The sequence below is a fragment of the Dermacentor silvarum genome, chromosome 3 (genome assembly GCF_013339745.2).
Source record: "Dermacentor silvarum isolate Dsil-2018 chromosome 3, BIME_Dsil_1.4, whole genome shotgun sequence".
NCBI classification, from domain to species: domain Eukaryota; kingdom Metazoa; phylum Arthropoda; class Arachnida; order Ixodida; family Ixodidae; genus Dermacentor; species Dermacentor silvarum.
Genome location: NC_051156.1, coordinates 3,642,518 through 3,666,663, shown reverse-complemented (window position 1 = coordinate 3,666,663; position 24,146 = coordinate 3,642,518). Strand labels below are relative to the sequence as shown.

The window sequence follows — 24,146 nt, the reverse complement described above, 5'->3', positions numbered from 1 at the left end:
GTCCTTGGATGCCGTCAACGAGAAGTATGCTGTGCGGACATCAAGAGACCTGAACAAGCCGTCTAAATGATAAGGATGTATCGACTGCGTCTTAATGTTTCGTTCTGCGCGTAGATTTGTCATTGAAAAACGCAGTAGTAATTTTAGCCAGGGACTCAACCAGGTAGAATGACTTGTTTTCAGTTGCGGTTAGTGCGCAACACTAGACAATTGATTTATCTTGATTCGCCTTTTTGAAGATCGGGTTATCATTGTTCTGGTCACCGGTTCAGAGTTACCCAGGCAGCGATTTATTTCGGTTTGAGTGGAGTATTGTTCTGGTTACCGCGACATGACCGGATCCTCAGAAATTTTGATAAACGGAAAAATAACTGAACTGTTATTTTTCGGTTTCAGTCATGATTACAACCGCGCATGCAAGCTAATTGTGACTTTAAAAAATGAGAAAATATGCCCCTGTGCTCTTTACATAAATGCTTCAGAGCTGCGCTTGGGCGTTCGTTTTGTAAGCATCTGCGCATGTTTTTTTTTTGTTTTTTTTTTGTACATTGAAAAAGCAATCGTGCGCAATACGCGACACGACACATGGATTGCGGTGGGGCTGTACTATGGTGGCTAGAAGAGCCACCATAGCTATACTCCATATCGTGACACACGGGGCCGTGTGTGCCATGCGTGGTCCTGATGCAAGGCATAGGTCTGACATTGAACTGTTCAATGTTCAAAAAAATTCCATTTTCAATAAATCGAATTCAGTGTTCAATGAATGTATTCAATGAATGTATTGAATTCAATCTTAAAAAAACATGCCCATGCTCCGACCTTCAATGAACGTCTTTTATGCCTACATGGGTCACTAGCTAAGCGTAACTGCATATGTGCAGCTGTTCATCGAACCTCTTTCACGCACACTTGGGTCACTGGTGATGATTCACTGGCTATGTGACCCTCTTCAACGGCAAAGAAAAAATATTTTAAATTTATGCCCTGCTGGGTGGAGTCAAACCCACGTCATTTATATTGATGGAATATGTTTTTTTTTTCATATATATTCACACGCAAACCATGCGGAGATTGCGCAGCGTGTAGGGAGGATAGCGCCAAATAGCAGCCCTTGCTGCACACACGCCTCCTACATGAGGCGTTTCGGTGGTTTCTGTGCGGTGTGTCAATGAATTGCTTGAATGGCATTGCCACTAACGTCGATATTCACCGCAAGATTGGTTCTGCTGAGCATTTTTCATGGTAAACCGCGTCTCCGCCGTTCTCGTACAAAAAATGCAATAAAAGTGTTCGGTAACGACACAACACATTTCAAAACTTGTTATACTCATGGTGTCCCGTGAAATGCGGTTATCTTTGCAAGATGTGATACTAGAGGAAAGATTCGTGCACGCGAATACTATGCCGGAGAAAATGCAGAAACTGGGCGCATGCTTAGTTATCTACGTGCGTTTTGTTTGCCAGCACCACCAAACCCATGCATCACCTTTGTTTTTTTTTTTTTTTTTGGTTGGGTTTGTTCTATTGACGGCAGCATATGGCTTCCGCAAGAACATTCTCACTGGCGCTCTTCACATCTTCAGGAAAGGCAGATTGCTTGGCAAATGTGAACAATGTTCTACCATTACGTGCAGTAAATTTTGCTTCGTAACGTTTCATATTTTTGCAAAACGTTATATTTGATAGTATTCGTCAACATAAGCAATTTTTGAGGCTCAGTGTTTATATATACAGGAATTGGTAACCTTGTCGCTTTTCTGACAAATTTGTTAAACTAATGTTTCGCGTGCGCGAGCACAGCCAAGTGCCACACCTGGCGTCTGAATGTCAAGAAGCTAAGGAGGGACCCCTAGAAAAAAAAGAAGCTTATCTTGCCGACTGGCATAAGGATATTAAAGTATTACCCTTTCATTGAGGAAAATATTACTGCTATGGGGTGTTTTACGAAGATTGAAGGGGCCATTCTAGCATGCTTGTAACGATAGGGGATGACCTGAAATCGCCTTGGTTCCTATCAACGGATGCGAGTGATATTGTTGTTCTTGCCTCAAAACATGTCTCGTACCAAGTGATATTTTTATTTCTTAGTGTTTTTTTTTTTCTTTTCTTTGAAACATCCGTGTTTGGTAAAACAAAGTGTTCCTTCCGCTTTTCGATCATTCTGTGATTTGTGGTACGTTTACTGGTGCACTAGAGAACAACACAAAACATGTTTTTATCACGGTGCCACCACAGGTGTACCACAAGTCCTAATAAACGAATTCTAATAAATTTATTTATTTTCTTTGAAGTTATGTTCTACTTCTAGTTAATTCGGCTCCTTCTGACTGTCTACTGTTACCGTGATTCGAGTTATTAAAATTCGTCATTTCTAATACAGTACTTACAAAACCTCACATGTTTTATCTAATTATTTGAATAATGTAAAAAAAAGGCCTTTGTCAAGGAAGTTGAGGGTGGACAGTTTATATAGGCTAGAAAACTAGCGTTTTGCTTGAGGGCACATATGAAAATATTTATCGTGATACATTTTCCGACAGCGTTTAGCTATAGCGTGATCTAATTCCAGTTGTCGATTTGAGCCATAAAAACAAAGAAGAAGAAGAAGAAGAAGAAGAAAGCGACCATGTTGCCGAACAACCCAGTGCCCGAGGAAACGATCGCAGTGCGGCAAGAAAACTCATATCTTGCAGCACAGGGTGAAGTCGATGATGAGAACATTCCGTTCGGCGAAGGAGCCTTTCAGAAACGGGTACTGATCATCAGCGTCTTCACCGGTGCAATCAGCTATGCCCAGAACCAGCTGTTCCGGATGTCGTGGCGTGAGATGGACCATTGGTGCCGCCGGACGAACGCTTACTCCAACATGAGTGTGGCCGCGTGGAAGGAGCTGGCCATTCCGCGTTACACCAACGGAAGTTACAGCCGCTGCACAATGCGCGTTCCACCGGACGGCGGCATTTGGGCCCGCGTCGAGCCTTGCGTTGAATGGGAGTTCGACCTGGACGAGCACGGCAACACCGCGGTCAGTGAGTGGAGCGTTGTTTGCCAACGGCGTCGTCTGGCCGACGCCGCCCAGTATGCGCACCTCGTCGCCATGACCATCACGCTTCTGGCCCTGGGCCCTACAGCCGACCGCATTGGACGCAAGACAGTGGGAGTCCTGGCACTCGCGGCTCTGCTGCTCACGCTTGCGGCGACGGGCGTTGCAACTGACCTGCAGACATTCATCGTTGTGCGTTCAGTGGCAGCGGCAGCGTCGGCTGGCCTCTTCGTCATCACTGTGCTGCTGTACGAGATCACGACCACAACCCGACGACTGCTTTACATCACCATCGGCTCGGCTCTTTCGTTTGTCATCCCGCGGGTGTTTCTATCTTTGGCGCACGTGTGGAAAGCGAGCTGGTCGGCTTCGCACATGCTCCTGGCATTGTTTGCCATGGCTCTCCTCGTCGCTTTCCGCGTCCTCGACGAATCGCCATCTTGGCTTCTCGCTGCGCACCGCGAGGACGAAGCCAGGCGCGTCGCAGTGAGAGTAGCCAACATCAACGACGTCCCCGTAAGCAAGTGCCACGAATTCTTCAAGAGGCACGTGCACAGAGCACAGCAGGTACCTGACGGAACCACAGGCACAAGCCAAGGTAGCTACGTGAAGAGACCGAACCTCCGAAGGACGTACATTCTCACTGCTTACATATGGACCGCCCTGGGCTCGAGTTCTGTCCACTACAACACCAACCACCCTACCGCGCGTAGCGCGTACGTTCGCGCCTTCATCGACATCAGCATCGCGCCCTTGCTCGTCGCTGTGTGGCCCCGCCTGGAGAACGGCCGGCGTGTCAGGAACGTGGCGGCATACACCGCGCTCGTCTTGAGCAGTTCGTCGGCACTGTTGTTCACCGCCTACACCGACTACGACACAGCCTTGACCTCGGCGCTGTTGGTCGTGATGCGCCTTGCGTCAATACTTCTCGATTTTCTGGAATTCTACCTCACCCTCGCCGCGTTTCCCACCGAGTCACGGTGCACCGGTTCGTGCATTGGCCTAGCTTCCTTTTTGATAGGCAATGTGATTGGACTAGTAACGTTCCGCGTCGTCCTCAAGAGGCGCGAAGACCGCTCGCTCGTCGTCGGAACGGTGTTAATGGCGATGACCGCTATGGCCAGCATGTACATCCCTTCGGAGGATGCTTGCCCTTTCAGAAGCGTGGTCTCCTTGGCGGCCGCGTCATTGCCCTCAAAACCGAGTCCTTTGAGCGGCGGACAGGCACCGTGTTCTGCCGTGGTATCGGTGGCTGCCGAGGTTCAGCCCAAAGCGTCGCCAGCGGACGTGCGCGGGGCCTCCAGGAAGAAGGCAAGAGCGACTAAGATGCCAGAGCAGTTTGCTGTGCGTCCTTCCAAGCTTCCAATGACCTGGTAAACTTATAAACTGGCGCCAGAGAGCGCGCGTGTTCCTTTTTTAATTTTCATTTATGATTTTCGTTTAGAGTGCACTCTGTCATATCCAAATTCAAATTATGCCTAGGAAGAACCGGTGTTTCAAGAACTTCTGGTGCTACTTGAGAATCTATACCATATACTTTGCATAACCACTACATCTGCTTTATTAAAGTCGAATGAGAGAACCTTTTCTTCGTCTTTGATCTTTGTCTTCTTGTATATGCCATTATCCGTTAGTTAGTTCCACGCACTCGTTTGGCATGCTTTGTACACTGTGATAAGGGCCGGATGTACTTTCATTCTGTGTTTGTTGGTGGTTCAAGTTAGATGAAACGGACTGTGACTTAACTTGAACGAAAGTTTAGAAGAGATGTACATCTTATAGACAAGCAGGACGAGCAGCACATTTTTCGTAGCCGTGAGTTACTCAGACCAACTTTGGAGCGCTAATTATTCACCTGTTTTATATGGAAGACCTTAAATATTTGATGTAGGGCATAAATTCCACTTTAAAAAGTTGTACAGCGTTCTCAAATACGCCGGGTAAAGTATATATACAAACAGCCCTGGCTTCCGTTCAGGTTCGCGGAGAGGTACTCTGACAGCCGAAATAACCAGACCTAAGGGACCTTGCCCCAATGAAACAATATTTGATCAATAAACTTTGAAATATTATGAACTAGAAGCACTGTCTGGGAAAGCGTTCGCATGCACATGAACCTAGCCTTCACCTCGGCGCGGCACACGTCTCGCACACACGGGCTCGCTGTGCGTGCTCGGCACAAGAGTCATCATCATCATCACCATCAGCCTATTGTTATGTCCACTGCAGGACGAAGGCCTCTCCCGGGCTCGCTGTGCGTGCTCGGCACAAGAGTCATCATCATCATCACCATCAGCCTATTGTTATGTCCACTGCAGGACGAAGGCCTCTCCCAGGATTTCTTGAATTTAAAATTTTAAATGATTGTATACTGTTTTTTTTTAAGCGAAGCTTTCTATGTCTCACTGATTCGTCCGTGAGCGCCGAAAACGCCCTGCAGGAAAGTCAACTTACACAATGGAGCTATATGCGCTTCTGCGTATACAATGGAACAATGGCGGCGCATCTGGGCACACCATAGAACAACGGCGCACGAAATACGTATCGTAGAACACTGCAGTTTACATTCGCAGTTGTGCCGATACGAACAATGGGAACTGCAACGCCACGCTACCCAGACGAACTGTATACATCTGCATTGCATTACGCGCGTCACGCAATGCATTCCCGGCGGTCACAATGGGTAGGCCGAGGGTGCAGCGCACGGTAGAAGAGGCTGCCGTACGCGAACGTAAGGGCATGCGCGATTGTGCTCGTAAGGCCGATCCCGTGTATCGGCAACCGCAGAGCCTCTGACCGTCTACCAGAGCGATCACAGGGCAATACTGTGCAAGTGTAGAGCCGTCCAAGGAAATGTGAGTGTGTGTGTCTAATCAACGGCTTCATGATATAAAATAAAGGCTATTCAACTTAACGAAATGTTCATTCAAGTTCAACGTTCAAAGATTAAACCCTAAACAAGCAATCAAATCACATATACATCGCATCGGGTCGCTCAGCATTTTTGGGTACGTTGCGTGGTCGTTGGCTTTGGACCCTGATTCAGTTTGCATGGGCGAAAACTTTGCGTTCAACCATCTTTCTTTAAGAAATCGGCTTTGATTTTTTCAGCGACAGCGGTAAGCTCCCAGTCAGGATTTGTTAATGCGTGCCGTATTCTCTCCAACTCATTTTTATTCTTCTGTAAGTTTCCTGCTCGTGGTCAGGGCCCCCTGTGAATAATTCAACGAGATAAACGCATCCCTGCTATAACAGTACATTGCTGCAAATGCGTCATGATGCGCCGATCGTTTGAACGTGGGATCAGTCACAATCGTAAAGCTCTCCTTCGCAATCACGTGTAGACAGCGGGCGGCACGTGAAGCTGATGACATGGTTACGCGCAATGGCCGATCCCAACAAGTTTTATCCATGACGTTTTTTTGCGTAATTCTTTGTTTCGAAGGCAAAAGAAAGGTGATGAAATATGAAAAAAAGGCATGTTCTCACTCCGTCGCGCAAAGCTTAGGCCCAGGGAAGCTTACTGGCTGCTATTGCAAGGTATTAACTTGGATGCTGTTAGGACTTAACTTGGTTTAACTTAACTACGCATGTAGGAAGGTATTCTCGAGCGATCATTTTCAGACGTACCTTCCCTTTCGCGACATTTCGCGCGACTAGCGCTCGACGCGTCATCGCCTACGAGCGACAGCGCTCCTGGCATGCCAGAAACGCAGGCAGGCTAACCAAGTTTGGTACAGTGTCAAGAACGCTGCTGCTTGCCGACGCCGAACGCGTTGGAGGACTAGCCGCTCGATATCAATCGGCCAGCTTCGCTGTGTCTTGAGCTTTGGGCGGCCTAGCGCAAGATTTCGCTTTTTTTTTTCTCCTGGCTCAGCGCGCCGCGGAGAGGAGAGAGGCGGGGGTCGGGAAGGCCAGAAGCTGGCGAGGAGGACACCGCGTGCATGCTCACGCGGTCTCCTTCTCCTTTTCCGGGTTGCCATGGCTACGGCGCGGCAGTTTCTTGGCACGCACCACAAATTACGGCTTGCTTAAACAGCTTCGCTGTTAAAAGAAACAGCGCCTCTGCGCGCTTGCGCGTCGAGATTGCACCGCCTTGAATCGATGTTTCCAAGCAGCGAATCCCGCATGCACGCCTTTAGAAAAGCCAGCGAGATTATTTTCTTCCGGATGCGGCGCCGTCCTATCTCTCATCAGTTAGGATCATCGCGGATTCCGATCCTCATAAAATAGGCGCTGACGCATGCTCGACGCCATGGCCGATGGGTATTTTCTGTTAGGAATCCCTCGAGGGATTTATGCTTTCGAAGCACGATTGAGAGCACTTCTGTACAGACTTTCAAGAGCACAGTGACGTCATGTTAAAGCGAAAAGCTTTGGTTGGGCGCCCTAGAGGATTTTACGGTAATATCGAGTTCTGCAAATGGCGTCAAAACTAGTTTGTACGCCTTTTTGTGTTCTTTCGTGTTCTCTTTTCGCTTTTGTACGCCTGGCCGATGGCGTCCCCTAACTTTGTGTCCCTTATTACTCAAAATCCCCAAGGCCTTATGCGCGCGTGCTCGGGAATTTACGTTTGCGTTGTGGGCTGGCCACTGTTACGACTGGCCTGTGACGAACAATTTTAAAATTAAATTATGGGGTTTAACGTCCCAAAACCACGATCTGATTATGAGGCACGCCGTAGTGGGGGACTCCAGAAATTTGGACCATCTGGGGTTCTTTAACGTGCATCTAAATCTAAGTACACGGGTGTTTTCGCATTTCGCCTCCATCGAAATGCGGCCGCCGTGGCCGGGATTTGATCCCGCGACCTCTAGCTCAGCAGCCCAACACCATAGCCACTGAGCAACCACGGCGGGTTGACTAACAATTTGTGTCGCGCCGCCAAAGAAACGGCGAAAGCCACGACGTATTAAATGGGTCGAACCGCCCGCAAGAGTTAAAGAAACTCCTAGGAGGCCGCAATGCCGAAAAGACGTAAGCCTTTGTGCGTGCATTCTCGCCTTCTTACCCACGGCTCGCACGACACCCCGAAGTCTGCCTAAGCTCCGCAGTGCCATCTCTGTTCAGCGTTGGGGACGGTTAAGCCTCATGACCCTGATCATGAGAAATAAATTTACAGAAGAATAAAATTGGGTTTGAGTGCATGCGGGAGGCATTGCCAAATCCTGACTGGGAGCTTACCACTGTCGTTGAAAAGAAAAGTGCGCAATCATTGCATTCTAGTGGTGCTAACATATGGGGCAGAAACTTGGAGGTTAACAAAGAACCTCGAGAACAAGTTAAAGACCGCACAAAGAGCGATGAAGCAAAAAATGTTAGGCCTAACGTTAAGAGACAGGAAGAGAGCGGTGTGGATCAGAGAAGTAACTGGGATAGCCGATATTCTAGTTGACATTAAGCGGGAAAATGGAGCTGGGCAGGCCATCTAATGCGTAGGATGGATAACCTGTGGACCATTAGAGTTACAGAATGGATACCAAGAGGAGGGAAGCGCAGTCGAGGACGGCCGAAAACTAGGTGCGGTGATGAAGTTAGGAAATTTGCAGGCGCAAGTTGGAATCAGCTAGGGCGAGACTGGAGTCATTGGAGATCACAGGGAGAGGCCATCCTCCTGTAGCGGACATAAATATAGGCTGATGATGATTATTAAGCCACACGTGTGCCTCCTTCTCCTCCGCAAGGAAGACGCCGGTGGTGTCTGTGTGTGTGTATGTGCTCGCGCGTCAGTGCCTTTCTCTCAGCTGGGCCAGTGGTGGTTACAGAATCCCTTGAGCTGTCTTACTGTCTTACTTGAGCTGTCTCTTGAGCGAGAGCGTTCCGGACTCTATAAAGGACGCCCCCGCCAACAGACTTCAGCCTTCAGCTGCTGAGCAAGCTTGACTGTGTGTCGCTCTCCGTGAGGAATCTTGTAGAATGACTGCTCCGTAACAATGTAATTAAACGTCTTTGTTACTCGTTACGTGGATTGTCTTTCGCGTCTCTGCCTGGGCCCCTCCATGCTGGTCTAGCTCCAGACCGCCAGGCCCACGCTACCTCCACGGTCGTGGGTTCCCGCTCCTTCATACCGCGTAGCGTTACTGTGGGCTGCGAGGAGACGTTGCTGGATTGAAGGGACCTCTCGCGCGTGCATCAGATGGTTTGTCACCTGGTAACGAGGATGATAGGATTTCTTGCATCCAGTCTGCTACGTTTCCGTGTTCGCCTCCCATAAAGGCGTTGTGTGGTTCCCACACAAAAAAAAAAAAAAAAAACAGTACAGTACACTGAAAGTTTGGCCGCTTTGACAAACATTCATATCACAATGAATAAAAAAGCTTCTTGGTGAATAATAGAACAGTCATAGATGCGTACCACTCCGAGCAACTCATACATAAAAATTGGTCAAGCTCTATACGACTGTTCTCACACACTCCGGAAACAGAGGGTTGTTTTACCACTGCCCAAAATCTGTCGAATACTTTACGAACGCTTCAATATATCACGTACAACTCGTTCGTTATACCAAGCCGTTCTTCAAGTGCTTCGCAATATTGAAGCTTTGTACTTTTATACTATCCGTTATATGCCAATAGATGCTCCTGCATGCTACACAGGCTCTACCGACGCCAGCGTCTAGCTGCGCGTACGGACGGCCTGGTAGGACATATTTGCTGGTGGCTCTGAAGGCTCATTTATTGACCCTTTTCGTGGAGCACTTTCTTTGAGAGAAACGAGATGGCGCTTTCGGCGGCGCGCCGTACGTTGTCTCAGCGAAAGCGCACGAATACGAAGCCATTACCGCTTCTGCCCTGTTTCCGTGCGACCAGGGGCGGTATTCTGTAAGAGTCCAATTAGTGGACTGTCCATTTCGGCTGTCGCTGATTGGCTGCTGCTTTACGCGCAGGAACGTGCCAGCCAGTCTCCTTCCTGCACGTGAAGCAGCAGCCAATCAACGACAGCCGTAATGGACAGTCCACTAATTGGACTCTTACAGAATACCGTTCCAGCTGTCGGAAATGCGACTGGGTGTTCGCTTACGCACTGTGTTCCATTCATGCTGCAAAATGTGGAGCGGCGGATTGAAGACGTCTGCAATATTTGGCTGCAAAAATAGTGACTGGCATATAAAGGAATGGAATAAATATTTGTGTCCACGTTCACGGACCGTTGCTGCATACGGACACCCTCTGTTGCCGGCCTTTCTCAAGGTACAACTTTCTCGTGAATAAAAAAATCACTTTTCACAAAAATTCAATAAAAATCATGTCAGTGTTGTATCGCTAACCTCCAAAGACTTCAACCGCAAAACGTCGGCAAGAGTGAGTACTGCTCGTTAAACAATGACAGAGTGAGTAGCGCCGTTAGTTTCCCACATAGTAAGTTTCCCACACGTTGTCTCCACATATCTACCCCAACTCGCACGCAAACTTACGCACACTCCATCGCCAATGTATTAAGTATATGTGAATGGGCGCACACTTGAATCAATGCGCCAAACATGGGTAACAGCGACTACACCGACATACCCGCCGTGGTTGCTTAGTGGTTATGGTGTTGGGCTGCCAAGCACGGGGTCGCGGGATTGAATCCCGCCACGGCGGCCGCATTTTGATGGGGGCAAACTGCGAAAACACCCGTGTACTTACATTTAGGTGCATGTTAAAAAACCTCAGGAGGGCGTGCCTCATAATCAAATCATGGTTTTGGCACGTAAAACTCCCATAATTGTTTTTTTACTACACTGACAGCACACGAGTGGTCGAAGCTGAATGTTTCGTGATGGTTGCGTAAGCGAGTTACTAGCGATACTACCTATTTGCTACAAGCTATTACAAAGAACCGAGCAGCAACGTTCCAAGCCTCGTGTACAGCAAGAACAAATTTGTTGCAACTGAGCACACCCGCGAGTGATTCGGCAGAAAATATAATCAGATAGTGACCGCACCGACGAAGTTCACTGAGTCAGAGAAGTGACAAGCCGCTGTTTCTAAGCATTTGCCAAATAAAGAACGAAGAGCAAGGCCCACTGATCCTGATTCAATTCATAAGCGGAAAGTTTGGATAGTTTGGAATATATTTTAGCCTCGTTTTAGGAACAAGCACCTTGTACGCTGCTACTGCCATTTGGACAAAGCTTAATGAGCTCCGAAAGCGCTTTTACATGTCCCATGAAGTTGTGGCCAAAGCTTTGTGTCGACCACCCAAACAGCGTCTACGATATCTACCGAAACAGATGGTTTCCTGAGCCGAACCGGGCGTCATGCACATCCACTGTAAACACGGTGGCAGCGGAGACAGCTGAGCCAAGTGACCACGTGATCAAATATGGCAGCGCCCTCGGGATGGCCGCGAAAAGGGTCAATAGAAAGTAGCTAAACTCTCCTCCAGTCCCGCGCTTTCCTCCTCAATATCCTCTCCCGGCTGGCTGCGCGCTCTGTGAACGGCACGCTGAGAAGGCCACCGTCAACACCTTGTGGGCGCCGGCCCTATGCGTTGGCTGGCGCCCGTGAGCGCGCCTAAGTTGACGGTTTTTACAACGAAGCTGTTAAGGGTCACTGTTCAATGGTCGCGCGTGAATGTAGAAAAAACTCTCATTGGCCGTATGCTGTATGTGCGACAGAAAGCGCGCGAGGGCGAGGGACGCGCGCTTTCACGTGGAGCGAACGCACGGCGGAGGTCAAACGCGACTGCCCAGTGGAATGGGAGCGGTGGGCGAGGAGGGCATCGAGGCACCCTAGAATGTGCGTGTGCGTACCCGCTCTCCCACTGCGGCGCATACGCGCAGCCCTGCCGGCCTCTGCCGCCTGTGCCGCTGACTCTCTCTGGGCTCTCGCCCGCCTCTCCCATAACAGTGTCGACAACTGCGTTTAGCCGTTACGTCACGTAGACATGGCGCTAGCGCTCTTAACAGTTGCCCTTACGACTCGCCATGGCCCGGCCGCGTGCCGTTCGTTCGGAGGAAATACGCAACGAGCGACTGCGTGCTCAGAAGCGCGAATGGGCGCGCAAACGCCCCGAAAGAGCGTACGCAGCAAAACGTACGTCCAGTGGTTCGGAATCCCTAGCCGAGCAAGAGGTCGTTCGGCCGAATACGCCGCAAACGACAGCAGAACTAACAATGTCATGGGCGCCGGCGGGCCAACGCCGCGGACGACGATCGGGCCAAAGAAGCCAAGCGCAAGCGCGAGGCGCGCATACGGCAGGATGCGGCGTTTTGCCCGCGGTCGCACCGAACGCGCGCGGCGTTTGTGACGTGTTTCTGAAGAACGTGCCAACCTTTGCCGTACCGTATCGCGGTGTACCGTAGCGACCATAAGTCCATGGTCCCTGTGGTCACTAGGTAAATGAAAACCACGGGATCAGATATATTTGTCGTTCTTTAATAGTTCAAATAACCAATTACACCATCACATCTTAGTAGTCACAATTGGAAATACATAATTCCCGGTGTAGTACAGCTTCGCTGGTCTTCCATCTCCACCGCAGTGGAAGGGCTGACAGCTTTTAAAGACGATAGTCTTTCTTGGGGAACTTAAACGCTGAAAATTTGGTCTGTCTGTCTGTCTGTCTGTCACCCGATTCAGCCACCCGGCCAAAGTTGGACCACTTGCTTACCGCCCACACTACTTAAAGTGGTACGGCTGTTCATACTTGTGAACGTTATCGATCACAAAGTAAATATTACGCATATCTGAGGCGCAACATCACTAGGTAAGTATTAGGTGGTGTGTTCCTTTAATAGAAAATACATAGATACGTAACTCTAAAGACCCTAGTTTCTTAAGCTGCGCTGAAAATGCCATGCTATGCGCGCCGACGAACGATGTTCCCCGACTGCGCGCCGACGAGCGCCCTCTGCCATGGAGGAAGGAAACCCTCTGCACAAGCTCATGTTTCCCGATGTATTGACAGATGGCGTCCATGTCTCACGCAGCGCCTCCTCAATTTTATCAATGCCAGCCAGATGCGGCCGATTCAACATAAAGGAAGCGCTGTCTGAGGCAGGGCAAAACATAAATGGCCGCTTGATGAAATAATGCGGTAAAATGAAATCTGTTCAAACAAACCTTCATGCCAGGACGGAAATGGTACGAGAACAGCATCACGGGTGGCCGCGGATCAGACCAGCACTCATGTAGTACGGCCGGCAGAAGACTATCGTCTTTCGACGACATTTGCAGCGAAGCACGCAGATACGCGGCAATTTTTTTTTAGGAGCGAAGCTCCTTATAGCGGCACCCGTTCCGTCCCCGTCGTAGTAGTAGTAGTGTGTAACCAGTCTGAGAAAAATGAGAAAAAAAATTCCGAAGTTGCGTACGTAGCGCGGAATCGAACCAGGGACCCCTCGCTTCCGAGCGCGCGGCGTTAGCCCACTACGCCACGAAGCGCACACAGACACACGCACCACGATGGCAATAAATACCCAACATTAACGAAAGGACGCGTTTCTAGCGCGTTTTCTAACGAGTTTGTGCTAGCGCGTTACGGCCCGTGTAAGAAGCTGGTGTAAGACGCTGTGGCCTCTCCGCCTTACCTTCAACGCGTTTCGAACGCGCTGCCCAAGGCGGTGGCAAGTCAAGTTCAAGTCGAGGAGCGTTTATGAATACGGGGGGTATACTCTCTCAGCAGTCATGTGATGGCGTCGGCAAACGCGGTGCACGTTCCGGCATGTGTAAATGGCTGCGTAAGACGCTGTGGCCGCTCCCCCTTACTAGAGAGTACTGCACGTTTCTAACGCGTTTGTGCTAGCGTCCCCTTAAGCGGGAGATCCGATGATTCCCTCCGGAGCTTCGCCCACTCATCATCATTCACCCCGTGGATATGCTGTGATTTTTTTTTACGTCCTACTACAAAGCGAAAACGCGAGAAAGTGCTGAGACATGTTTCACCCTACCATGAGCCCCCTTAATCATCTTCTCGTTTGCGCAATGAAAGCGTTAAATGTGAACGCCTGCGGCATCAACAATAACTGCGTACTATTGTATCCCACATAGGCTTTGGTATTTTAATACCGGTCGTATTAATAGTGCACAGTTTTAATGGTAGAATATTTACGTTATATATTTGTATATTCCTCAATATTTTTCAGCCCACTGACGTTATGCTAAATGCTGATTTTATCTAGTGCAGGATTTTCGCAGAAATGCTGTTGTTTATGAAGCTGCTTCCAAGTGGTTTTAGAGGCAGGATAGTTTATTGGTGCCTCGGAGTGATTTCCTTGCAGCTGCTTTAATACTGGTTCAATCAAAAACAATATCACAGCTGCTTGAAAGACAATACCATTTTTTGCGATCTCGAGGGAGAAACAATTTTACCGACCATTTGAGGAAGTAGCCTGGCCAAGGGTTTGACTTGAAATCTCTGGACGATTACTGACGCCAACAGGATAATTTGATTAAGTTATGGAAATATTACGTTCTTAGGATGAAGTATCTAGGCTAGTCCCTCGATGACACTTTAGGAGGCCTTCAGATACCCGTGCCGAATCAATATTTTGCGCTGTAAAGCCTGGCCATAAATGCCGTAGTGATTTTGTGATTGATAGCTGGAAAGAAATAATTCGTACCATTTTCTAAATTACCGAGGTCATGAACGTGGAAATATTTTTCAAGATATATTTCAGTTATATATAACTCACATCACCTTCCAAGGAAACCAACAGTCGGCGAAACCAAGACAAGCATAATAGGGGAGTGTTTATACCTTTCTTTAAGTTGTGGTGTTAAATACTTCGAAATTGATTGTGTAATCATTTACGCAAGAAATAATTGATTAGAAAGTCGATTACGGTCCACGTGACACCCGCAGTAATACAGGACGTACCACGTCCGCCGCTATGGAGGAGGGTGGCGCTGGCCAATACTCGAGAGATTAGCTTACACTAGACATAAATACCCAGAAAAGTTGAAGATTGGACAGCCGTCGCCGTAGCTCAGTTGGTAGTGCACCGGACGCAAAATTCGGAGATCGTGGGTCGGATCCCACCAGCAGCGCATGGTTGTTTTTTCTTCTACGGTCTAATCAATTATTTCTTTCATGAATGATTACACAGTCAATTTCGAAGTATTTGACAGCACAACTTAAAAAGAAAGAAATATAAACACTCCCCTATGCTTGCCTTGGTTTCGCTGACTGATGGTTCTCTTCATGTGTATGTCATAACGAGAGCCACAGTTCCCTCCCCTTGTTTGCAGATCGCCTGCAGCGAGTCAAGGATCGCGTGAAAAGGCATTTTTCTGACTCCCTCCTCACATGATGCTAGATATCACAAGAGCTCTAGGGTTGTGGTGTCGCGATGGTGGAGCGAAATCCGTCATCGGTCCAAACAGATGCACATAGCTACGTTAGAAAATGTTTAAAGAGGCGTGTAGCTATGTTCTGGTCCTCCTTTGTGGATTTATTTGGTTTATGCTTCCAAACTATTGTCTTACTGATTCACCCGGGTGCCGTTTCTCTTGCAATCCGCCTTTTGCATTTCGCTGTGGCGCCACCTTAGCGGGCTCCGTGAGAAACAATATGTACGGCGTCGGGGCCCCGCGGGACGCAGAGGCACGCTGCAAGAAGCGAGCTGAAATGGGTTTGTGCATTTGTCAGTCGTTGTAATTTTCGTTTTGTGTAAATGGCCGCTTGTTGGACAGGATGCCTAGGCCGACAATGACTCTGGTGAGACTTACAACCGCAAGTCGTCGAAATATGAAGACGGGATTTCGTTCAGCTACGCCGACAAAACCAGTCACCGTGCGATGTCCCTCTGAACGAATACATCGCATCGTAACGCGATTGACACACCGCGTACGCTTGTATTCCTGTTATTCATATTTATGCGTACCGAATGTGAGTCCAAACATGCTTCGGAAGTTGAAATGCACGAACGTGAGTACTCGCCAGCCGCCCACATCCAGTTTAAGCTGGAGTCGATTCCGCTCAGCGGAGGTTAGCTGTATCGTTTATAGCAGCAAAGTTCATGGATTTGCCACTGTTAGACCTGCACTGAACGTACGCTATTAGGATGATAAAAACTGTTTTTATAGCCATAGCTCTTTGAAGGGGCGACACTGCGCCTAGAGTACTTATGCAACGCAAGAACGGTGCATTTGTTTACAACAGCACGCGTACGGCCACCGCTCGCTGTTCGCTTCAAGTACAGTAGAAACCGTGCACCGCTCACACGAAATAATGAGGAAATGTTCAAAGCATATATGAACACTTCTCATGCACATATCAAAAGCGATCACACTGAGACGAGAAGGCATGAACGTCCCGGGCACATCGAAAACGGCGACAACGACCACCTAGCCGCACTGGCACGCGTAAATGCCGATGCCCGCCGTACTCGCGTGGCAACGAGCGGTGTTGTTGCTTACGATGCCGTATCGAAAGGGCCATCGCTTGTTGCCTGTTTAGCATAAGAGGCAAACTGTGTTTTCGGTAACTACTAAGGCATCATAAAAATACACTCTCCGAAGTTTCACTTCGTTCATGGAAGCGCCGGCGACTGCGACCGACAGCCTTCGTTCAAGAACGGTGCCTCTACCGCGGTATTAGCACTGCGCCGTGTCGCTGCTTCCCACTCTCTGTGTGCATCATACTATGCTAAGAGTGGTTCACTTCAAGTCGGTAAGGTTAGTACCGAACTATATAAGCAGTTTCCTTCGTCGTACTTGCTTATCCTATATTTCAGGTCCGCCGGTAGCGGACGAACTCGTAGGCTGTGTTAGGCCTAATGAAGCTGCCTGAACGAGATCGACACCGCCTCAAACTTGATGTCGAGAGCTGGAAATCGTGCATATCAGCGTCTGAAGCACGTTTCTACTCAAAAAGTGCGTCAATACATACACGAGCCGGTGCGATGTTCTCACACGGCGGCCGCTCGCACGGCGATCAGCACACTGGTTTTGTCGGCGTCGTCGGCAAGAAAGCTTATCAGACTACGATCACTCGCTGTCGTCGGTCGCATCGTCGGTGGCTTCTTCGTCATATACTTGTATGACAATATAGGTCTCCCACTGGCACAGTGTCACAACTACAGCCGGCCGAGCGTTGGCGCCGGCGTGAGGTCGACTTCTGACCGACATCGCTGTCGTGTCGGCATATATTGAGACGTACCGGACGTTAACCGAATGTCGCTGTGAACAGCTGAAGTTTCTACCGAAACACAGCGCAAATACCGCGTCGTCGACCGGCACAGCGCCGACAATAAAGAGTTCGCGTCCTCGACGGCTATGCTGCATACGCGTGCGTCGTCAGCTGCACGAACCACCGACGCCGTACAAAACTTTTTCGGCACTCGCCGCTAGGGTACAGCGCATGCGCACTCGGGACATTCAAAAGGCGGATTCACCTGTAAAACTGCTACTAGCTGCAGAAAAGTCGGACAGCACCGGCCAATGATGATGATAATGAAGATATATGTTGTTTTGTGGCGCATGGGCTAGCTATGGCCAAAGAGCGCCAAGAGGTGGTATACTGAGTGAGCAATGGGTAGGTGACAGTGACAGTGGGTAGGTGTAGCGTGGCTGTAAAGGAGCCTAAAATCATGCGCACTGAAGGTGCGTAAAAGACAAAGTTATTAAGATCATGACAACTACGTGATAAGGACGCAATGAATATAATTATGTAACATAACATAGTATAAAATAGTTATAGGCGATACAAGGTACTACTGTCTTACAGAGACCCTTAGAATCAAGGGCTTGGAGGAGAGTGCACTTCAAATATACTGCCGCAGCAGCATCCTCTGGTAGAGCATGCCGCTACGAATCTCTCTGGCGAAGAACTTGCAAACCTCGATGTCACTTAAAAAGGCTAAAACTGAATCCTGCTGAAATACAGGGTCATTATGCAAAAACATCGCTGGGTGAAGGGGTATATTCTCTCTATAGGCTTGAACAAAGTGCTTTTTTTCTTTCAGGTTCCATTATATAGTGAACACTGCACTAGGATGGGAAGCACAGTAAGTAGCTCCCCACATCTAGTACAGGTCGGGGGTTCGCCTCCAGACAACAGGTGATTGTGGGTGCCTTAAGTGTGTCCTATTCTGAGCCTACAGAGTAAGACATCATTTCTTCTAAATTTCGTGATCGATGGCCAGTTCCCTAAGCGAGGCTTAATTAAATGAAGTTTGCTTATGAGTTTGGGCGTCCCACAAACATTGCCAGTGGACTCGAAGTCTCTTGCATAGATATGGCTGCATATCGAGAACAGGTACGGGCATAAATGTGTTGCCAGCTTTGCCTCGATGGATGTGGCAAGCTGGTCTGCCAGTACATTTCCCTCGATGTCTCGGTGTCCGGGCACCCATTTCACTCGAACATGCTGCCCGGACGCATAAATAATACATAAAAGTGAATAAAGCGATACTATTAAAGGATTTTTGTATCTTTTAAGAGATCTTAAAGCTTTTATTACGCTCAGCGAGTCTGTGTAGATGATTGTGTTTGGTATTTTCAATTCTTTGATGTGTTTAAAAGCCGACAGTATTGCATAAGCCTCTGCTGTGAAAATGATCGTTTGGGGTTGCAGGGCGTCGGGATCCGAAAATGATGAGCCAACTACTGCATAAGAGACGCCAGCGATGCAGACTTTGATGCATCGGTGTAAAATTCCGGACAGGCAGCATTTATGTTGCAGTTCAAGGGAGTGCATTCGAGTGTGTGTAACTGGAGCGTGCTTCGTAAGCTGTAAAAAGACAAATCACAGTCTACAATCTGCCACTGCCACATTGAGACCTGTATAGTAGGTGTCATTAGACGATGTTCAAAGAGTGGGGCATCCATTTCCTCCTCCAGACTTCTCACACGCAACGAGAAGGGCTTTCTTACTGCAGGTCGGTTATGAAAGTGGTGGGAGCTGGACAAATCATTTACGGTGGATATGAGGGAGGTTTGCTGTTTGCGTTCACTCTAAGGAAATACATGAAAGCTGTGTAGGTCCTCTGCAAGTGAAGTGAGCACTCACTGGATTCCACGTAAAGGCTTTCTACAGGGCTTGTCCTAAAGGCACCTGTAGACAAGCGAATACCTAGATGGTGAACGGGGTCCAGCATCTTCAACGTGGTTGGGGTAGCTGACAGATAAACTATAGCCCCGTAGTCTAGGTGTGTTCGAATGACGCTTTTACCCAAATTTAACAGACACGTTTTGTCACTACCCCTTGTAGTGCGTGACAACACATTTAAAATATTCATTGTTTTCATACACTTGTTTTTAGATGTTTGAGGTGTGGTATAAATCTTTGCTTTGTGTCAAGAATTATGCTTAAGAATCTATGTTCTGTTTGTACCGGTAGACGCTGTCACTGTAGATCAATGTCAGGGTCCGGGTACAGTCCTCTCTTTCTAGAAAAAAGTACGCAGCTGGTCTTTAGTGGATTTAGACAAAACCCATTCTCGTCTGCCCATTTAGCCACCTTGTTCAGACCAAGCTGAACCTGCTGCTCACAGAGTTGCACGATTTAAATACAATGTGTACATCATCGACCTACGTTGAATAAAACATGTTGCGTGGGATGCATAGACGCGAGGAATTAATTTTTATAATACAGGGAGTGCAACTGAGTACCCCACCCTGTGGCACTCCTGTTTCCTTCACAAAAGTTCGTGATAAAGCATTGCTAACTCGAACACGGAATGTGCGATTCAGCAGATAACTTCCTATCACATTTAACATATTACCACGTATACCAAAGTGGTAGAGGTCTCTCAGTATTCCTAACCACCATGTTGTGTCGTAGGCCTTTTCCGTGTCTAGGAATACAGACAGAAAGAACTCTTTGTGAACAAAAGCTTGACGTATCTGTGCCTTAATTAATACGTATCAAATGGTCAGTGGTGGATCGGCCATCGCGAAACCCACGTTGGTATGGGTCAAACAGCTTGTTTGATCCTAGGACATGTGTCAGACGGCGGTTATCATTTTCTCGAAAGCTTTGCAGAGGCAGCTTGTTAGAGCTATGGGCCGGTAACTCGATACCGACGATGGATCATTGTCCTGCTTCAGGATAGGGATCACTATGGCCTCTTTCCAGGCAGAGGGATCTCGCCGGAGGTCCACATAGAGTTATACAGACAGATAAGGGTTTTCTTCGTTTCAGAGGGCAGGTTCTTCAACATTTGTATAGTATGCGGTCAGAGCCTGGGGCAGATTGCTTGCAGCAGATGAGTGATGCATGCAGCTCTGCTAGGGAGAAAGGTAGGTTATACGGCTCGTTCCCAGTGCTCTTTCGGTCTAGTTTTTTGTTTTTCTATTACTGATTTGTATCTTTTAAATGCTGGAGAATAGTGTGATGAAGTGGAAAGATGTTCAAAATGTGCACCCAGATGGTTCGCTTGGTCCTCCAGGCTTTCTCCCTGCGTGTGTACCAGGGGAGGTGGATGTGTTTGTCGTCCTCTTACTCTATTGACCCTGTTCCAAACATTGGCCTCATCTGTGTACGAGTTGATACTTGATAAAAATATTTGCCAGCTGTCTCTCCTGCTTGTCTGCGTGTTCTGCTACCTTGGGACTCGATTTTCTTGAAATTGACAAGGTTTTCAGCAGTAGGAGAACCGTGAAGCTGCCTCCATGCTTTGTTCTGCTGCCTACGCGCGTTCCGGCATTGTTCGATCCACCACGGAACACGGCGTTTGCTAGAATGTCCACTTGTTTGGGGGATACACTTAAAAGCTGCATCAATTTTAAAGTTATAAAAATACTCGACGGCACCATCAATTTCGAGCGAGGACAAGTCAGTCCAAGAGATCGTACTGGTAAGTGTTTGGAATTTCTCCCAGTCTGCTGCATCGACCTTCCACCGGGGAGTATGTCGTGGAGATTCGTATTGTCTTGTTGCTCTCCGCAATATTGGGAAATCGTCGCTCCCGTATGGGTTTTTTATAACTTCCCATTCAAGTTCAGATAATAAAGACGGGGGAGCTGTGCTAAGATGAATCCAAGAAAGGTTCTGTTTGCGAGACAGTAAAATGTAGGTTCATTTTTATTCAGGAGACGCGCACCAGAGGAGAAAAGAAATTGTTCAACAAGACGACCTCGCTCATCGATACGAGAGTCGCCCCACAGACTGATGTGCGCATTGAAATCGCCAAGAACAAGAAAGGGTTCTGGCAATTCGTCTATAAAGGACTGAAATTCATGTTTGTGTGAGTGGTGATGTGGGGGTATGTAAAGCGAGAAAATGGTCATGAGTTTGTTTAGAAGAACAAGTCGATCTGCCACTGCTTCAAGGGGCGTTTCTAGCTTCAAACGTTGACAAGCTATGCTTTTGTGGATTACAATGGCAACACCACCTGATGATGCGAAAGCATCATCGCGATCTTTACGAAACGTAACATACTGTCGGAGAAAGTTTGTATCTTTTGATATTAAGTACATTTCCTGTACGCACAGCACTTTTAGATTGTGTTGGTAAAGAAGTTCTTGGACATCGTCGAGGTCCCTAAGAAGGCCTCTGACGTTTTATTGTATGATTTGTGCATCCATAATGAAAGTAAATTGGTGCTGTGTGTACTAAAAAAGAAGTATTGCTTTAGATTACGGAGCCCTTTCCAGGCCCCCGTAACTAGAGATTTGTCCTTTTTGAAGCGGTCGAAGTTAGCCTCGCCGCTCCTTAGGTGCTTAGTGCACCGTCGGGATGGGTTTAGTGTCCATTGCCTCTTGTGAGGCGCCAGACATGCGCTCTTGCGAGCGAGAAGTTTCGCGAGAAAATCTCGCCGCGAAGGACGAGACATTTCCGCCCACCAGCCCGGAGGTCGATGGGGCTGCCTTTAGACCTGAGCTGCACCGGCTGTTGCCAGCGCTAGCAGGAACCGGTGAGTGTGAGGCAGCCTTGACTGCACCCACCGTGGGAGCTGCTGGCGGGCCTGCGGGTTCGCTACGCGTAGCGCAGGCTGCCACCGAGGACTGTTGTGGTGCCAGCAACCCTAGGGTAGGTAACCGGGCCTGTTTGCTGGTTGGGTGGAATAGGCTTAATTAGCTCCTTCCACCCCGGGGGTAGGAGCCACAAGCGACAGCTGGCTGCGCGCGGGCTGGGTAGGTGGCAGTGGCCGCTGCGACGCTGCCCCTCGACGCGCCGCAGCAGCATAAGGTGAGCTGTGGTAAAGTGAGCACCTCTTACGGGCTTCCTTGAAATAAGTATTTTCTTTACTTTTAGGGTGGTTATGTCCTTTTTTTCCACTTTGTACAGGAACGTGAGTAGGCTGCGTGGTCACCACTGCAGTTCACACAGTGAGGAGTGCACTACAGTTGTCGGTGGAGTGGCCCTGGGCTCCACACCTTGCACAATTTATTTGACCACGTCAGCTCTGCGAGCCATGGCCGAATCTTTGGCATTGGAAGCACCGCCTAGAGTTGGGGACATATGGTCGGACAGTTAACTTATTGTATCCTGTTTCGATGGTTTCAGGCAGAACGCTAGATCCAAATGTTAGGACACGATGTTTGGTGGGGATTTCTTTGTTGTCCCGTCTGATGATGATACGTTGTACATTGGGGACATTTTGATCTTTCCACCCTTCCGATAACCCTTCAGCTTCCGATAATTCAAGGAGGTCTGCTTCTGATACGACTCCGCGTGAGCTATTCATTGATCGGTGTGGTGATACGGAAATTGGTATGTTGCAGACAAGACTGCCGAGTTTCTCGTACTGATCTTTCTGAGGGAGCTCAAGAAGAAGGTCCCCGCTAGCCATTTTGATCACTTTGTAACCTTACCCTAAAGCTTCGGTCAAATATTTGGCAACTATGAATGGAAAAATGGATTTGGCCGGTTTTTGAGAGTTCTTACTGTGTACAACATGGTATTGTGGATAGTTATCTTTTCGTGGGTTGAAAGATAGGCTAAGTTCATCGGTGCGTCCCCTCTTTAGAGGGTGACGATCAAGTGTGCAGGGAAAAGGTGGTGTTCCCATAGTGGTTTACTTATTTAGGCAGCAATGGCAACCACCCACCACTGAGCCCAACTAGGGGACGCTGCAGCGCATAACGCGTAAGGTTGCAGGCGCCACCCGTACATTGCCACTATAACCTAATACATTATACCCAACGGAGGGCACATACACAAGGTTAACCCAAGCCGCCTATGAAAATTAGGAAGTGGCAGAAGAGAAGAGATGATAGGATAGCAAAAGAAAGGAGACAGGTGTAAGGAAGTAATAATGAAACGGTCTGTTTAGTCCGCCCTTTTAATGAACTTCTTCCTCTGTGCCGCCAGCCCCAGTCTCGGTTGTCTTCTTCCTTATCTTCAGGGAGGTTCCGCTTCAGGCTCTCCACACCCTCCACGGCTTTGATTGTCTCCCCTCCTGGGGTAATATGGAATCACATTTCCAATGGCGCTGGATTCAATCTTCTCCCCTGGTGCTTCGTAATAAATGGCCTTCAGAACGCCTTGTTGTTTTACCGTTTTGGTCACCATGTAGGGGCCGATGAATGGCGACTTCGAGCCGTCCAGCCCTTTGCGTACAAGGACTAAGTGTCCTGGTTCGATGTCTGGAATTTTAGACCCATGTTTACTGTCGTAACATTTTTTCATTGATAGCTTGTACTGCTGCTGTTGGTCTTTTGTCTTGGCACGTTCTTGTAGAAATATCTTGCATGCTATTCCCAGACGATGATCCGCGGGTAGCCATGGGCTGGTCCCACAGGCAGCAAAATGGGGTGTGCAACCAAGGCCAGCCGTATAGGAGCGGTTGTGATGCTGGACAGCAGCTTCCAGAGCGCATTTCCAGCCGCCAGGAAAATTTGGATAAAGGGTAATGTATGTCTTCAAATCACGAATTAATCGCTCAGCCAGAGCGTTACCCTCAGGATGGTATGGCGTAGTGAACCGTAGGGTGATCCCCTTTCCTCTGCCCCAGCTCTTAGCCTTTGGCTTCTGAATGCTGGACCGTTGTCGCTGACAATGAATTAGTATTCTTAAACATTTCCCGTTGCATAAGGGAAATGACAGCGTTGGAGTATTCGTTCCCTGGTTTCGCCGCTGCCATCTGTGTACATTGGTCAATAGCAACCAGAAAAGCTTGCGTCTTACGCACTCCTTCCCCTTTCTTTTTAAGCTCGGCAAAGTCGAGGTGCACAACTTCAATTGGCACATTGGAGCTACAATGTATGTCATTTCTATTTCTCCC

At 48.4% G+C, this 24,146-nt stretch overlaps 2 protein-coding genes across 3 annotated transcripts in view; one reads left to right on the top strand and one right to left on the bottom strand.

Moving 5' to 3' along the window:
* LOC125943717 (uncharacterized) overlaps positions 1 to 24,146 on the bottom strand; it is a 66,869-nt gene that overhangs the window by 3,290 nt on the left and 39,433 nt on the right. Inside the window, exon 5 of one of the 2 annotated variants that reach the window (XM_049663183.1) lies at positions 14,330 to 14,573. The exons of the other annotated variant lie outside the window; for it this stretch is intronic. Within the exon in view, the coding sequence (XP_049519140.1) occupies positions 14,448 to 14,573 (126 nt within the window). The 3' untranslated portion in view covers positions 14,330 to 14,447. Of the gene's footprint in view, positions 1 to 14,329; positions 14,574 to 24,146 lie in introns of those variants that run through there. 2 annotated transcript variants of the gene reach the window in all.
* Positions 2,136 to 4,620, top strand: LOC119443692 (solute carrier family 22 member 13). Its single transcript, XM_037708408.2, has one exon. The coding sequence runs from the start codon at positions 2,630 to 2,632 to the stop codon at positions 4,421 to 4,423; it is 1,794 nt and encodes a 597-aa protein (XP_037564336.1). The 5' UTR covers positions 2,136 to 2,629; the 3' UTR covers positions 4,424 to 4,620.